Here is a 17,923-nt window from a genome sequence, read left to right as displayed (position 1 = left end):
TGTGTTTTATATATTTTTCAAAGATTATCAATGCCGTATTAACTACAGTGCAGTAATTCTGTCTGCCCTATATTTCATAGGCTTATTTTAAGAATCTCCTTTCTAAATGGTTCTCAAGCATGTTGTGCCAGCTGCTAAACTATTTGTAATTATATGTGTAATCTAACATCTTTGTCATATCTAATTGTTGCACCTTGGTCTGTGAGTAAAGATATTTTGTACAGTCGTAAACAATGAATTATTGTTAATGACAATAAAGTTATAAAACTATCCATCCATCTATTTATCTATGTTTAATTTTATTTTGATCAAGTCGGTCACACACAAGATATTTTTGGAATTTTTGTTAAACTTCTTTATTGGTTCATTCTTATAAAGCACAACGGAAGCAAAGCCATCTCCGTCCGATAAGACCCATCAGATTCTTCATTAACCCCATTGTATTTCAAAGTATATGTAAACAATAGAAAAAAAAAAGGAAACCGAAAGACAGTCCTAATTATGAAAAGACCCCAGAGAACCATGAGAACATTCAAGACAGCGTCATGTTTATCACTCATGGTTCACACATGTCCCATATTGCACTCCAGCACCATCGGGCGGTTTTTGTTCTTCATAGCTTCTGGTCTAAAGGGTTCAGTAGCTCCCTCAGACGTTCATGGACATCATCAAGAACTGAATGGGAAACACACAAACATGATCCACCACACATGATACAACAAACATGATCCACCACACATGACACAACAAACTTGATCCACCACACATGATACAACAAACATGATCCACCACACATGATACAACAAACATGATCCACCACAAATTATACAACAAACATGATCCACCACACATGACACAACAAACATGATCCACCACACATGACACCCCCCATCATGAATCCAAATGTTCAAAATGGTGTCACAAAAGCTATATACAAGCGGTGCCGGAAACTGTCAAACACACAAAGGTCGCCTGAGGATACATTTCAACCGATCAGTTGCATCATGAGTCATTAGAAATAGACGTTAAAGATTCATGTTTACCTGCATTATGTTCATGTTCACCTTCCCACTCTTCTTCGTGTCCAAAGCCTGGAAAACTCCTGCAACAGACAAGTTTCTAGAGTCAAACACTGTCACTAGTACAGTCACACAGTCACTATCGTTAAACACTACTAGTCACATTGCAATAAACATTCACTAAAGTCAAACACAATCACATCAGTCACTCAGCCACACACATCACTGTGTCACATTGCAACAAACAGACTCCAGTCAAACAGTACTAGTCATTACGCAACAAAAACACCATCACTATACCGCCTATTGACATTTAGAAAGACTCAGGATCAAGAGATGTTATTCCCTAAACCATTAACCATTGTCAAATGGTTTCCCCAAATATTCTAGAAGGTTTCCCCACCCACCTAACCAATATGTCTGCTATAGGTGAGTAAGGTCTACTGTGTATGTGTGTGTGTGTGTGTGTGTGTGTGTGTGTGTGTGTGTGTTTTTCCCGCTAAACTTTGTCTCATCAGTGCTGAAACTCACTGAACATGTTCTCAAGGCGAACGATGCACGTCAGGTAGTCATCAAAGTCGATGTCAAAGTTTTCGTCTGCAAACCTCAGCCCCAGAAGCTGCAGGAGTTTGTTGTTCAGCTGCATGCCTGGGAGGACAAACAACAGAGGTGCTGAATGACCGGGCCAGATCCTTGTTATACCAGGGGTTCCCAAACAGTTTCATGCCACAGTGACCCACCTGTGGTGTGAAGGTGCATTTGGCCTGAGACCAACCAAATCGGTTTTACAATGTAATTTCTTGATGTATGTTGTTCATCACAAGACAGTAAATTTTCTTCTTCAAGCATGCTAACACACTTATGATCAAATAAAACTGCCAACACAGCTTGTATATTTTGGTCCAAAACTATTGATTGTGGCCATCGTCTCATGACACATTTGGTCCCCTGCTACATCCCAAAGGTTAAAAACCACTGTTCTTTACGATAATCTAGGCTCCCTACTATATCAACTGTACTATACTAAGGTCAAACGAACAAAAAAAACATCTTATCCTGTCTTAATTATTATTACACGTATTATACTGTACTAATGATCTCAACTAAATTGAAATGACCTCTGACCTGCGGCCTTCAGGGCGATGCGGAGCTCATAGGAGGACATCTTCCCGGAGCGGTCCGTGTCAAAGGACAAGAACAGCATCTGGAACCACAACACACAAACATGAACATCTGGAACCACAACACACAAACGTGAACATCTGGAACCACAACACACAAACATGAACATCTGGAACCACATCACACAAACATGAACATCTGGAACCACAACACACAAACGTGAACATCTGGAACCACATCACACAAACGTGAACATCTGGAACCACAACACACAAACGTGAACATCTGGAACCACATCACACAAACATGAACATCTGGAACCACAACACACAAACATGAACATCTGGAACCACAACACACAAACATGAACATCTGGAACCACATCACACAAACATGAACATCTGGAACCACAACACACAAACGTAAACATCTGGAACCACAACACACAAAAATGAACATCTGGAACCACAACACACAAACATGAACATCTGGAACCACAACACACAAACATGATGTATAATTATAATGTATAAATGTATAAGCTAAAATTAAAATATTCTTCTGCGTTGCTTTGAGCATATCGTTTTTGCGTTATCAAGGTAACATCGATAGATATATTTGACTTTGGATGTAAATTCTGGATTTGTAGCACATTGATTTGGAACTGTTAACAGGGAGAGGTGTCACATTAAAGAAAAATAATGCACACCCCTGGAACTTTATTGACCAATCAGAACCCAGGATTCAACAATGCCGTGGTATATATGAAAACTGGGGGTTTAATGATTACATACAATCCACTTCTTCATCTTCTCCCAGAACACTTTGAACTCCTGGAACTCCAGCTGGCCAGTGTTGTCCACCTAGAGCTCTCTGTTAAGGTCCAGACACACGACAGAGGAACACACACACACACACACACACACACACACACACACACACACACACACACACACACACACACACACACACAGGACAGAACACTAGAACACTGCTCAACTAACTCTCCAATTGGTACTGACTGCAACAATACTCTACTCTACTCTGCTGTATTGCAATCTATTGTAGGAGGCCGTAGTCTACTATGATACAGTACTTTAGATAAGGATATGTCCATCATGTTAATTATACTATAATGTAGTGTACTATACTGTACTGTACTGTACTGCATTGGACTGAACTGTATTAATCTACTCTAGGGCATTACTGTAGGTCAGGATACGTCCATCAGGTTGATGATGCTGTGGCAGGTGTTGAGAGTCAGACCGTCAAACTTGACCTCTTTCCCTGAGAACACAAACATACATATTAATAAAACTGTGTTCTCCAGGGTTCTCCAGCTGGGCCCCTAAGGAGCCGGCTGGCAGGAGACGGTCAGAACTCATGGACTCACTTCGGCTCAGGACCCCGTTCAGCATCTGCTGAAGCTCCCTGGCAGAGATGGCCTGGTCCTGGAGACACAAAAGAACCACGTTCACCATAAGCCCCGAGAATAGATCCGGAATTAAAAATCAAAATAATTTGATTTAGATTTGAAATCAGAATACGAATTGGATTTAAATATGAATTAGTATTTGATTTAGAATCAGGATTTAACCTTAAATTCAAATCTGAGCTCTTCCATGTCAACCTTCTAATAGGTCAACATTTTGACTTCAGTACTACTAGTATTGTAATTTAATGTAAAAGGAGGATAACGTGTGACATTGTGCAGATCCAATTTGGTAAGGTCGATTTTTTACATGGTGACAAAAATGTTATGATTCTTAATTTCATTGTCAAGGCTTCCAGAGACTCGATGATGAGGTAGTGAGCGGTTGTGCGGACGTACCGGGCCGGACAGATGGTCGAACAGTCTCCTCAATCCCTTCTCCTCCTCCGTCTCCTCATCTGGGGTGCTGGGCATGGGGGGCTGAAGAGGAGGACATGGAGACACAGGTCAAGAACAAACACATGAGACAGACAGACAAAACACAGACAGACACACAGACAGACAGACTCACATCAGGCAGGTCAGCATCTACTTCGCTCCCCATCTCCCTGTGCAAAGAGGTCAAAGGTCATTGATGGGTGACACATCGTTGACTTGTCAATCCTATTTTGTGTTGTCATGTTTTTTTGTTTATCCTTTCTAATGCTAGATAGCGTCCTAGCTTAACCAATCAGAGGGCGCAAACTCACAGCGCCGTGGCCTTCTTCTCAGAGAAGACGCGGATGAGGAAGTCTGCTTCGTGGTGCGGCTGGAAGGTGGTGGGCACCACCAGGTACTTCCCGGGCGGGAGGGTGAAGCGCTCCGACACCTCGCGCACGTTGATGTAGGTCCGGCTCCGGGCCTTGGAGGCGTTGTAGCGGAAGAAGTCCTTCCCAAGTTGGTCCACGTCGTCTGGGGCCTGGAGGGACAGAGGGACGGGAGGAGGAGGTGGAGGAGGTGGGGGAGGAGGAGGAGGGGAAAGTGGAGCAGCAGGTGGAGGTGCAGGAGGGGAAAGGGGAGGAGATATGGAGAGGAGAAAAGGTTGTAGGGGTGAGAAATGTAGCAACTTCAAACCAATGGCAGGAATCAGATTCTAAAGACATTTAAAGATAAAAAGACTGAATAGGCCTGTGCAGAGTTACATTATAATAAAAAGCTGTGGCAAACAGAATCTCTCCCTCTCTCTCTCTCTCTCCCTCTCTTTCTCTCTCTCTCTCTCTCTCACCTCGTACACGGCGAACCCGATGGTCTCCATGTCCATCCCTTCCTTCCTGAGCAGTCGCCGGTTCTTCTGCATGAGGGCGATGACCACGCTGCAGACCTCGTCATCGTCGTCCGTGTCCTCCAGCATCAGCTTGAACTGTGGGTTGGTCCAGAAGGTGTCTGGGGGTCGGAGGTTACAGCACCACTGGGTCAGCCATGTGACAAGCAGCAGAGAAGACCGGCTAGTAGAGCAGTAATCTAGTATTCGCTAGGGTGGTAACCGCATAGGGAAAATCGACTTGAAGTGACCAGAGGTTGGATTCCCATCTGAAGTCCTTCATGTCATTTCCCTCTCCTCAAACCCTAACCCGAACCCTATAATTAATAAATAATAATGTATTAGTAATAGTAAACTAGTATTAAGTAAATAGTGGTGAAAAAAGTGAGTAAAGGACAAAATACAAAGCTACACCACCCCCAAATGACGTAGGCCTATGCAGTACAAAGGATGGCTTTTTTTCTTGCTTTTTCTGAATTCCGATTGTTATCAGTCAAAACTGTATGAACATTACCAAAACATCAAACAGTAAATCAATTCTCAACACGAAGCTTAAAGGAACCGGTTTCACCCCTCGGGCTCACCGATGAAGTTGCGGCAGCCTCCAGCGGTGGAGCCGCGAATCCAGTTCCCCTCGAACCAGCTGACCTCCCAGTGGTGCGTCGTGTTCTCAACCAGGGAGTCCGGGGTGAGGTTGCAGATCTCCACCTTGTCGTAGTTGCTCTTGAAGTCCTCGAACTCCATCCTGCCGGTGAAAACATCGTTATTCAGTCATTCACACGCGCCAACCATACCCGTTGACCGGTTATGTTCATGCGTTCTGAATTGTATGACTTTGAGCTCACTTGAGACACATGTCTTATGAGGTCCGGTTATTGTAGAAAATGATCAGCCTCTCTACACACGTCCTGAATAACATGATTTGTGAGGTCCATGTATCAGAGGAACTGACCAGAATTCCCCGTCATCTGAGTGTTTCAGGATGCGATCTTTATCTGTCTTGTCCACCTGACTCCACTCCTTGGAGCTGCAAGAGGAGCGACACAAGATCAAATGGCGGTTAATGTGTGTTCATGTGTCAACTACAAGATAAACATGATTTTGGATTCTTTATAAGGATTCATCTCGGAACCCAGATTACTTAGTATAATTATAATTGTAATTATTTTCATTTATTTATTTAGGTATCTTTGTTTGAAAACAATCAGGTTTTTGTTCAGCCAATTTCTTTCCCTTTCAACCCTTTTGAAACTGGGTTTTTAATGGGTATTTTGGAAATATCAAATCAGATTTTATACAAACTGTTAACTTGTATTTTCTCTCTCTACTTTCTCTTACCTGTCGCTCCAGGGCCCGTTCCACTCAACCGTTCCCCACGGGTTTCTGATCCGGATGAGCTGAACCTTCCGTCCCCTGCAGTTCACCTGAAGGGCGATAGGGGGCGCCCCAGGCCAGGGTAATGACCATTTAGTGCAATCAAGTATAAGCATGTATGCAAGTTATTTCCATGGTCTCACCATCATAGTGATGCCCTGTTTATGAATTTAAGGTATAAAATGTAAAGGGCCTGTGTATAAATGCAGTCATGGGATTCCGTTGGTTTAATAACAAAGGGCAGTAGAGTAATTCCAGAGTCAGACTGGTCTCTCTGGGGTCCTCACCTCCTCCAGGCCAGTAATGGAGTAGGCGTGGCCTTTCACCAGGCCACTGGCCGTCTGGGCCTCTGATTCGGCGGAGCTGCTGATCTGCAGATTGTGGGAGAAGCCAAAACACATTTTATTCTCTGCACCCAAGCCTCCAATCAGACCGTATCTCAGCCTATAGTCATCACTCTGGATGTTTTTTATATGGGCATTACCTATAAGTGAGGAGCACTAAGTTTAAAGCTTGGAAGTAATTGGTCAGTGTCCGACGTGATTGGTCAAAAACCTCAGCGGTGAGCTCCTTATTGGCTGTGACTTCTTCTAAAGGTTGTATGTTAAATATTGGTAACCCAGAGCTCACAGTAGAATCATAGTGAAGCTCATAAACAGAGTGAACTTTTCCTTTCCATATTTAATACTGTTTATTTCCAAATTAATTAAAAGTGGATCTCATCTCATCTGGCCTCACTTCTGCTTTAGTCTCTTCTATTCTACTATCATCTGCTGCCTTAGTGATGGTGCGGAGGCGGCGGTGGTGGTGGTGGTGGTGGTGGCACTAGGAGATGTCCTTACGTCGATGGAGCAGCCCAGCATGGAGCTCCTGTCCAGGGCTTTCTTCATGATGCTGAAGAGGTTTTTTGGAGCGCTCTTGGTCTCGTACATTTCGCCCACACCGCCGGTGAAGTCCTCCATGGCCTCCATGGTGCTGCCGCCCTTCAGAGACTCGTAGCTGCCATGAAGTCTGGGGGATTCAGAATGAGGTCAGGAGAGTCCAATTCAAACGCTTGGAGGGTTGGCCGGTCCAAATAGGCTGAACATTATTGTTGACTCGGTGGACGGAAAAAGGAAATCATTTACAATTGTTATCAGACTATTTCAAAGGAAATATTTGTGTTTTCTTTTGTTAGAATAAAACTGACTATGGTGTACAAGAATTATATATTGGTGGCAGTTGATGTCACGTTGACAACACCAATTCCAGCCAATGGGGAAACAGTGATTGTGCAGTCCCTGGGGTGCGGCTTCTCCTGATTTGATGCAAACACTTGAGCGAGGAAAGTCGGAGTCGTGTTTGACTCCCAGGCTGAAAGGTTCTATTTAGGATCCCGAGTTTCCACAGCCTAACCAGTAAACATCCTAGAGCAAGATGCCTACTCACCACTACCTTGCTCCTCAAAGAGCCGTTTCAGAATTCACTGTATGTCACTCTGGGTGAAATCGTGCGTTACATGATGATGATGAGTAGTGAGGGCAGTAGGACCTACTTGGCGTAGGCCTTCTCCAGTAGGGCGCTCCAGAACTCATTGTTGGAGGCGGAGTGCAGCATGACCAGCTTGTTGCGGATGGTGGGGAGCCGGTCGTCCACCACCACGTCCAGCCACTTGTTGTGCTGCCAGAACTACGGACACACAACCACACAATTGGAGGTTAGGGCAACATGTCCCGTCCTTGGCAGATGATAAATGATAATGACAATAAATAACGGTATAAGGGGTTTGATGTGGTCAATTATTCATTCATGTTTTTTAGGGTGATTTGAGATTGGAGTATTAAGGATTTGAGAATTTTAGAATTAATATGAACCTCCAGGGAGAGTTAGACTATCATAAGTAACATTATTTATGTGCTGGCAGTTTGCATTGTGTTTTTTTCGGGTTATGGTTCAAACTAGGTTTAGGGTTTAGATCACGGGTGGCAACAGGGAATGAAAGGGTCGCATCAGAGACTGGGAGGGTCAGATCAGGGACTGGAAGGGCCATATCAGGGACTGGAAGGGCCATATCAGGGACTGGAAGGGCCATATCAGGGACTGGAAGGGCCATATCAGGGACTGGAAGGGCCATATCAGGGGCTGGAAGGGTCAGATCAGGGACTGGAAGGGCCATATCAGGGACTGGAAGGGCCATATCAGGGACTGGAAGGGCCATATCAGGGGCTGGAAGGGCCATATCAGGGACTGGAAGGGCCATATCAGGGACTGGAAGGGTCAGATCAGGGACTGGAAGGGCCATATCAGGAACTGGAAGGGTCAGATCAGGGACTGGAAGGGCCATATCAGGGACTGGGAGGGCCATATCAGGGACTGGAAAGGCCATATCAGGGACTGGAAGGGTCAGATCAGGGACTGGAAGGGTCAGATCAGGGACTGGAAGGGTCAGATCAGGGACTGGAAGGGCCATATCAGGGACTGGGAGAGTCGGATCAGGGACTGGGAGAGTCGGATCAGGGACTGGGAGAGTCGGATCAGGAACTGGGAGGGTCGGATGAGGGACTGGAAGGGCCATATCAGGGACTGGAAGGGCCATATCAGGGACTGGGAGAGTCGGATCAGGGACTGGGAGATCAGGGACTGGGAGAGTCGGATCAGGGACTGGGAGAGTCGGATCAGGGACTGGGAGGGGTGGATCGTGGACTGGAAGCATCATCAAACGCATCATCCACCTTAAAGGTAGCCTGTCCTGTTCTACCACTCACGGAGCTCACATACCTGGAAGTGGAAGACACCAGCGTAGGTGTGATCAAACTCCTGGTCACGGGGGACCACCCGGGCCAAGTTTTTCTTTTGGAGGGTCAGGGAGGCGGTGGCTGCCAGAAGCCAGCAGTCCCCTGTGGCGCAACAGTTGATATTAGACACTTTATTATCTGATTTGTTCAGAGTGCCATAGTTTGTGAGCCAGTAACTCTGACAACAAGACAGCCATACAATTATAAAGTCTACATGCAAAATATAATATACAAAATATAAGAGATATAGATATAATAGATATAATTCTGATGAAGCACCAATATGGTGCCTTGGAATGTGTGTGACATCATGTGGAACCCTCCTATAGAAAGGGAATGTCACCAAGATTAATACTTAGATTGGACATATGATAAGGGCTTGAACCACCACCAAAATTACGCTTTGTTATGCACCGCTGGAACCCCACTGGAACACATTAAAACCTTAAGAATAAAGACACATTCATGAATTGAATGAAAACCACAATCCCTTAAAGAGGCAAGGTTTGCCTCTTTTATTGATTGTGGTTTTCATTCCATTATTTAATTGCCTTGCCAGAGTCTGACAGGCAAAGTGGACACATTCACAACATTTCATATTTCCCTCATAACTTCACGTACCAAGCTGCCCTTGACAAATGTCAGTCCTGTTTGCGTCGCCCACCACGAACCTGGGGTTATCACACAGCTCCTGCGGGGGCGAGAGGGAGGGGGGTGCAACAGATACAAACACAAGGTGAACTGGTTGGTTTCGTCATCTGAGAGAAAAAATAGCAACCCAGAAACTATGTCTTTACTAGGTGTGTTCACATTCCAGACACATTCACCATCAACACACAACAGACTTTGCACCAACAGTATCCACTCCTAAGAAACGCCCAAGGATGCAATGCTGTAGTAATGACAACCAACGGAAAGCTCTTTTGTTTCATTTTTGTGTGTCCCTTTAGTTTATTCACAAGGGGCAGTGCTGAGCACCTAGTGAATGTTTGCAATCAGGAACTAGGTGCTATTTAGGACAATGAGGCTGATGTCACCATTCTGTTAATGTAAACTAGGCCTGAATGAAATGAAGAAAAAGAAACCCACTTAAACCCACTGACATTCTGTAGAGCTTTGAAAATACCCCCTGCGATGGATGACTCCAGACTCTAGGGCTCTGAGAATTTCCACCACTACTTCCAAAGCTTGTGTCTATATTGCAATTCATACGTTTAAATAGTATGTTGATTAACGCCTATGGACCTCGATGAAAGTATATTTAGACAAGCAGTTATCCAAACTAAGTCAATAGAAAGCTGAGTACACCAGCCTGCAACTACAACACCCAATAATAATGTCATTAGGCAGCCTCCAACAACGACTTAATAACACACAGCTTCCCTGCATTATGCTTTAAACACCTTAACATTATTAATGTTATGAATACGCTTGGCTTCCTCAGCATTGTAACAGGTTCATTGCAGCAATATTTCGAAGACATCTGATCACTAAATCATCATGGTACTCCTATGAGCTGACAGCAGACATCTGAGACTGAAAAGCCCATCAGATTACCAATCAATCTCCTTTGGCTCGGTTAAGTTTCCGAAACGATTTGAAGTTTTGTTGGAAGGTTAAGTTTTGAAATATAATGACAGTGTTATAGTAAACAGCTGGCAATCAGTGATGCCAAAAAACATCTTTATGGGAAACGGAGACCCACACACACAGGGGGGGCCTGCCCCCTTGATGGGCTCCCTGTAATGGGAGCCACAGCCTTGATGACTACCTGAAGTCACCATGGACCATCTATACACTAGACATCAGTGCACAGAGCTAGACCTCTCGCACACTGTATGTGTCACACACATACACACACACACACACACACACACACACATACCCCAGGGCGCTTCCATTCAAAAGCGAGGGGGGGGCTCTGGCTGTAGAAGAGCGCGGAGTCGTCGGCGGGGAAATCCGGGTCCTCGAACAGGACCTTCCTCTGGAGGCAGTCCTGACGGATCTCCTTGAAGGAGCGTCCGTCGTTCTGCGTGTCCATGGCGACGGGGGCTGCTGAGGGCTTGACCCGCTGGCCGGAGAGGGAGGACTGGATGGGCATGGTGTCTGGTGGAGAGCAGTAGTGTGAAGCTCACCTGCTCAGGTGTGACAGGCAGACCCGTGCTGTGGTATGTGTATTTGTGTGTCAGGCTGTGATGGAGGGACCAGCCGGTCTGGTTGGGACACACCCTTCACGCCAAACCGGTTTGGTCTCCTTGCCCAAGGTGTAGCAGCAGTGACACGCCCCTTGAGCTTATCCCGCGGCCTGCCTGCCCTCTCTCCCTTGCTCTAGATGTCTCTCACCCTCTCTCAGTCACTCCCTCTCCAACGCACTGCCTCGCTGGGCTCAGCTCAAAGGTGCAACTCATTCCTGAAGTGTTTCCACTAAGGTCACCTTAACCCTACACATGACAAAATATGACCAATATTCCTTGTCACATAATTTAAACACTCAACTAAACTCAATAAAGTGCTGGTGCAGTCTTATGTGACCTAAACAGGGTCAAATATAAATATTTATCCACATTAATATTAAGCCGACACAGAATGTACTTGTGCACACAAGTTGCTTGTTACCACGTTGTCCTGATAAAGAATATCACAACAGGACTGAGAGAAATGTAATCCTCTACAGAATACAGATTGGCTTTCACCAACCCAACAGCTTGTCAACAACAAAATATTTGACTTTAAGCTTTTTAACCATTCGATTACAGATGGAAATCCAGCCCAGAGAGACAAACTTGAGGATCTAACCTAACGTAGACATTACCTTTGTCAGTGTCATTATGAACATATAAACTACATAAACTTGTTGGAGGGCTTTTACTGTGGAATTGCCGGATGTGGTGACAGCAGTTTGGCTTAGTCACCCCAAAGCTCAGACTGCATTGAACAACCTGACAGCGCTGGGTGTGATAAGGAAAGCTCAAGACACAACGTCTTCAAATAAAACTCTTATTTATTAAGCTGGATCTGTACTGAGAGCTTACGTTTTACAGAACCAAATGTCACTTTTCTGAGAACTGGGTGAAGTCAGGTATACTTGGCAGGAACCAGATTGACCCACAAATGGACATTTTTAAAAAAAACATGTTGTGGCTTTTGGAATCAGAGGATAACAAATCTTAAATTAACCATTTTGCCCACAAACAAAAGCGTGGCATAAAGGGCTTTTTTCTATTGTGGTAGAAACCTTCCTAAAAGTTTACAAAAATATATTTACACTTTGTAAAGCATGGTACAAAGAATGCCACAGGTGTGCGAAACAGTATTGATAATACAACTAGCCTTCAGTCATAGAAATGTCCTCCGTCTGTATTTACACTCTACCCCGGGAGACCGTAGTTCATATAAAAAACAAAACAGAAACAAACATTGTTGGCATCCTCACCTTAAAGTCTACATCTACAACTCTCTGGGTGTCAAACCCACAATGGAGACCCATGAGTTGCTTTTATACCCTTACAGAAATACCCAGCGACTGCATTTCCATAGTCCTTGTCCTGGCTGTTGACTCCCCTACCCCTCTGAGATTGTTCATGGACGCCCATGGGAGGCTTCAGATGGGATGACCTGACCTGGTCATAAACACTGAGTATGGCTTGTAGGATACAGACCCCGTCTGATCGCTGGTTGCTAGGGGGCGCTGCACAGGAGGTCTGATCTCACAACTTACGCTTCAGAGATAGGGTCGGAGGGGGAGGAGGGTGCAATGAGTAGTGGCCCTTTCCTAACCGCCTCACCTCTTCAAACGGTAGCCATCGTTTGAACTGTGATGTGGAGAACATCTGGGATGGAAGACAGATTCCACCAGAAACATGAGGGGTTAATGAACCTTCTCATGGGTCAGGCATGTAGTAGATTAGAGACTATCTTTCATGTTCAACAGAAAACAGTGACAGCCAGAACAAAGGAACGACAGTGAAGCCATCCCTGGAGGACAGAGGTTTTCACGGCTGAGCTTCCAGAGGATGGTTAAGTGACATGCCAAGATGAAAGGACTAGAAACGTTAGGGTTTCCTCTCTTTTGGACTACAGAGGACTTTCACACCACAGAAGGTAATGGTCCATCAGCAGGTGGCTAGACAATAGAAATAACAAGAAAAACAGTCACTAGAGGTCGCTTTATTTGAGTAATAAATACAAAGCACACTGGCTGTTATCCTTTAACCAATGCGGGCCGATGACGGAGGATCCCCTGTTGAGATGTAGCAACCCGAGAATTCCTTAAGGAGGCTGAGGATAAAGACAATCTGCTGTAATCTCCCAGCTGAGGGAAGCAGTTGAGGCCAGGTGAGAAAATAGAAGTGAAGCGGTGTACAAAGGAAAAAACAAACTGAAGAACTGACCATGGCCGTAATTAATGACTCACACCTTCGTTAAACCAATAACCCTTTAGCTACACCAGTACCCCTTTTGACCAGCAATGCTGGCCGTTTTGGTGAGATGAGGAATGGGATCACGGGATCCAAGTCACCCGTCACCATGGTGACTCGGAGGAAAAGCCCTCCGAAGTAGCCGACCGGCGGACACTCGTGGTAAACCCCCTAAGGGAAGCCCGGGGCGCGGCGGCGGCAGCGGCTACTGTTCCGTCTTCTCCTGGGCCGTGCCGGTGACCAGCAGGAGGTTGCAGGCCATGAACTGGACGTTGAGCACGCTGCCGGTGGCCCCAGAGTACAGCCCCACCAGCTCCCCCGACGACCCGTCCGCGGGGCTCCCAGCGTGGGCCGACGACCGCACCACGTCCCACACCCGCACCGAGTTGTCTGCGGCGGCCGAGGCCAGCAGGCTGCTGTCGGGGCTGAAGGACAGGCTGGACACGCCGTCCGTGTGGCCACGCAGGTCCTTCACCAGCCCGCCCGACGCCAGGTCCCACAGCTTGACCCGCTGGTCCTCGCCGGCCGACGCCAGGTACTTGCCGTCGGGGGAGAAGGCCAGCGCCAGCACGGGCCCGCGGTGGCCCGTGAACAGCCGCACGGAGGCGCCCTGCTGCGTGCTCCACAGACGCACCGTCTTGTCGGTGGAGCCCGTGGCCAGGTAGTTGGAGTTGGGGTGGAACTTGACGCAGTCCACGTCGGCCAGGTGGCCGGCGTACAGCCGCAGGGGGTAGGTGCGGGAGAAGGTCCAGAGGCGCGCCGTGCGGTCATGGGAGCCGCTGGCGAAGTACAGGCTGCAGGGGCTCACGTCCACGTCCCACACCGGGTAGGCGTGGCCGCGGTACAGGGCGGTGTTGGTGAAGCTGCCCAGGTCCCAGTAGCGGATGGTGGTGTCCTCGGAGCAGGAGAGCAGTCCCGAGGAGTCCGTCAGGAAGGCGGTGCGGAAGACGGGGCCGCTGTGCCCCCGCAGCGTCTGGATCTCGCTGCCGGAGCCCTCCTCTTCCTCCTCCTGGAAGCAAGATGAAGGAGGTTGAGGCGATGAGGAGGTGGGAGAAAGAGAAGGAGAATTAGGTGACGGAGGGTGAGGGAGGATATGAGTCAAAGGAGATGAGAAGGGGACGGAGGTGGAGATGATGGGGAGGAGGAAGATGTTGAGTGAGATTAAGGAGGAGGTGAAGGTGATGAGACGTTAAGAACGCGCTGTCACAACAGGGCTCTCATGTAACTGTATACTGTGTACAGTACTGCTAAAACTATTTTTAGCAGTCTTATTCTGGTTCTGGTTTTGTAACCACACGTTACCACTGACCAGCCCTCAAGAGCCCCATAAACAGTATGCAAGCAGGTCAATGGTTGACCAACCTCGATGATACAATTAAACAAGTTGATGCTCTTTGATGCTACTCCCTTTCAGCCCAACCCGGCTCTTTTCTGCTCTACATTGACATTCAGGGTATTTAGCAGACGCTTTTATCCAAAGCGACTTACAATAAATACATTTGTCATAAGAAAGTAAAAAGATATATCACTGTCGGTACAGAAAAGGCATCTTGTGTTGCTGCACTAAACAAAACCCCCACCATCCCTCTTGCTCGTACTGCAGTCCTCCTCCACACCCCCCCCCCTCCCTCCCTCCGTCCGTTCGACACCACCCACCTCCTCCTCCAGCAGGTCGCAGGCCAGGTGAATGTGGGACACGTCCACCTGGTGGGGGCGGGCCTTCAGCTTGCGGGCGCGGAGGCTCCACAGCTTCACGGCCGAGCTGTCGAACCCGGCGGCCAGCAGCCGGCTGTCCGCCGCCACCTCCGCCGTGTTCAGCAGCTGCTCCGTGTGGTGGAAGGCGTAGAAGCACACGGTGGTCAGCGAGGGCGGGCCCTCCCGCACCTTCCGGATGCAGTCCTGCAGCGCGTCCAGCGCCGCCTCGTTCTGGGGGAGGACCCCCGCCGGGAGCTCCACCCCCTCGCCGCCGCCGCCGCCGCCGCCGCCGCCCCCGCCCACCTCCGCCCCGTCCATCCCCGCCCATGTGGGGGCCGACGTCAGGGCCGGGTGGGGGCCGGACGCCGGCCCTCCGTTAGCTGGCGCGGCCACGCCCGCGGGGGCACTGGCACCGCCATAGAGCTGGTAGTCGGTGCGCTTGGCGGCCGTGACCTCCAGCTGCAGGTGGGCGCCCAGGGCCCTGCAGAGGGCGCCATTGTCCTCGCTCTGCAGGTAGCGCAGCAGGTAGGCGTAGGCCGGCTCCGTCAGCCGCACCACGTACTTGTGCTGCAGGAAGGCGCTGAGCTTGGCGTTGGCGGCGGCGTCCTGCGGCGTCAGCACACTACGGAGCTGTTCCACCGTGGCCCGCTGCTCACCGTCCGCCAGGAAGGCGCCGTGGAAGTGGCCGTAGAAGGCGTCGGCGGTTGCCTTGAGGCCGCAGCGCACCATGTCCAGGTGCAGGTAGACAAAGAGCGGGTACAGCACCCCACTCACCTCCCTCGCCCAGGGCACCTCCGTCTCTAGCGGGGGGGGGGGGGGGGGGGGGGGGGGGGGGAAGTAGTCAGTCAACCAGTAGAGTCAGGACAGTAAACTCACTCAACACATAAAGGCCCTATCCTATGATGATCCAACAGAGGCCCTTTAAAAGGGCACCTGTTGGATCATCTCACCCTCATTTGTACCCACTGGGGTGACATCCAGAACAATGATATACAAGTCACTTTCCTTTTCAAACTAATGTATACTTTAATTGCCCTCACCCTAATCTCTGACCCAGCAGTCCTACTAGGTTGCAGCTGAACTTCTGTTCCAGCAGTCCTACTATATTATAGTAGATCTTCTGTTTAAGCAGTCCTACTAGTTCATAGCAGAACTTCTGATATAGCAGTCCTATGTTATTAGAACTTCTGATCAAGCAGTCCTATGTTATTAGAACTTCTGATCAAGCAGTCCTACTACGTTATATTTAGCCTGACTTGTGAGACCAAAAAAATTGTACTCTGATAAATGATGTAAACAGGGTGGACTGTTGGAACACTCCTCCAGGGAGGGTCCATTATATCAGGAGCGTGTGTGTGCACCTGTGAGAAACGTGCGTAGCTTGGAGAACTGGGTCTCATACTGCTGGGGGTCCGATTGGCATGGGGCAGCAGAGACAACGTTGGCACACCCCGACTCTGTCTGCACTGCTCAGCGGGGGAGGGAGAGAGAGCAGGACAGCGAGACACACACACACACACACACACACACACACACACACACACACACACACACACACACACACACACACACACACACACACAGAAATGGAGGCAAAGCTTTTTAAGAGCGTAATCCAAACCGTGGTGAAATAATAATGGCTATGTGCAACGTATACAGTACCATGTTGACGGTTCATTATTACAATTCTCCAAACAAGACCAGAAACAGAAACCCAAGCCAGGCAGTCTCCTTACCAGTCAGATTTGCCGCCATCTCTTCTGGCGTCTGGAAGAGTTTTGCCCCTCTCATGGGACTTTCCGCGTCCACATACTGTCTCCTCTTGAGGTACTGGGCGACTACATACTGGATCTGCTCAGTGCGTACCCTCTTCATGACCTGAGAAAGCAATGGAACCGACGTCTGACATCTGACATCTGATACGCAGACAGGTTACAAGTAAAGATACCTGATCGACGATAACTTTACATAAATAGTCTCACTCACACGACCGAACTACAGAATTGCTTTAAAAAGGTATTTGGTTATATCGCACGTATCATTCATTGAGGATGAAAGGGTCCCCGAGCAGTTACAACTGATTTTCTAATCAAACACATACACTTCATACAATGAAAACCAACGGACATATTTTGGTCAAATGAAAGTCTTGATCTCGCCCGCCCCCAGCTCTGTCAGATAACAAAATCTACAGTAGTCAGAAGTGATGCTTGGGGGAACAGCTAACTGCTAGCAGTGGGACGGGCCTGGCCACTGTAAACTTTTAGCGGGATTAGCATCCGAACCCTGCTGTGCTACGAAACAAACCCCTGACTTACTGCATGTCGTGGCCTTCTTTGTGGTGGTGGTTTAACCGACTACATGCAAGATGACCTGGCTCTCTGCAACCTGGTAATTAAACTACTTCGCTGCATGTCGTAGCGGTCCCGTCGAGGCTTTGCCGACCCATGTTCTACCCACCATCAAGTAGCCACCGAGCTAGCTCCTCTCATCCTCCTGGGCGGTCGTTCGTCGGTCCATTACCCTGGCCTGGATCACTCTGGCGTCTCGCTGCATACTGACAGGAGACTGTAGACACATTTTAAATTGTTTCGCGTATTTATTTTAATCCTTATTAAATTGCGCACTTAATAGATATTTCACACACTCATATTATTTTGTATTTATCTTATTTTATTTTATTGTTTACAGTATCTGTACTTACACACATCTGGTATAATCTGATCTGATTAAACAGTGCTAGTCATTTACACTAATATTATTGAAAAAAAAGTCTTTCTAACTATCGT

The 17,923-nt window shown here is 47.7% G+C and overlaps 2 protein-coding genes across 2 annotated transcripts; both read right to left on the bottom strand.

The window, feature by feature from the left end:
• Positions 1-331: 331 nt before the first annotated feature.
• capn9 (calpain 9) lies at positions 332-11,197 on the bottom strand. Its single transcript, XM_079758881.1, has 20 exons — positions 10,907-11,197; positions 9,643-9,712; positions 9,005-9,123; positions 7,782-7,915; positions 7,090-7,258; positions 6,535-6,618; positions 6,212-6,297; positions 5,826-5,900; positions 5,458-5,618; positions 4,838-4,995; positions 4,323-4,531; positions 4,145-4,181; positions 3,973-4,053; positions 3,535-3,592; positions 3,364-3,428; positions 2,936-3,004; positions 2,145-2,223; positions 1,551-1,667; positions 1,044-1,102; positions 332-675 (listed from the first exon to the last, which is right to left on the bottom strand). Exons 1-20 carry the CDS (start codon positions 11,120-11,122, stop codon positions 649-651), a joined length of 2,073 nt encoding a protein of 690 aa, XP_079615007.1. The 5' UTR covers positions 11,123-11,197; the 3' UTR covers positions 332-648.
• An 897-nt stretch (positions 11,198-12,094) lies between these two features.
• Positions 12,095-17,607, bottom strand: taf5l (TAF5-like RNA polymerase II, p300/CBP-associated factor (PCAF)-associated factor). The gene is made up of 5 exons (XM_079758882.1): positions 17,453-17,607; positions 16,871-17,012; positions 16,496-16,600; positions 15,096-15,934; positions 12,095-14,448 (listed from the first exon to the last, which is right to left on the bottom strand). The coding sequence occupies exons 2-5, from the start codon at positions 17,007-17,009 to the stop codon at positions 13,645-13,647; spliced, it is 1,887 nt and encodes a 628-aa protein (XP_079615008.1). The 5' UTR covers positions 17,010-17,012; positions 17,453-17,607; the 3' UTR covers positions 12,095-13,644.
• Between the last annotated feature and the right edge of the window lie 316 nt (positions 17,608-17,923).

This window comes from Pollachius pollachius (genome assembly GCF_949987615.1).
Source record: "Pollachius pollachius genome assembly, chromosome: 2".
NCBI lineage: Eukaryota > Metazoa > Chordata > Actinopteri > Gadiformes > Gadidae > Pollachius > Pollachius pollachius.
This window is presented reverse-complemented; position numbering and strand designations above follow the sequence as displayed.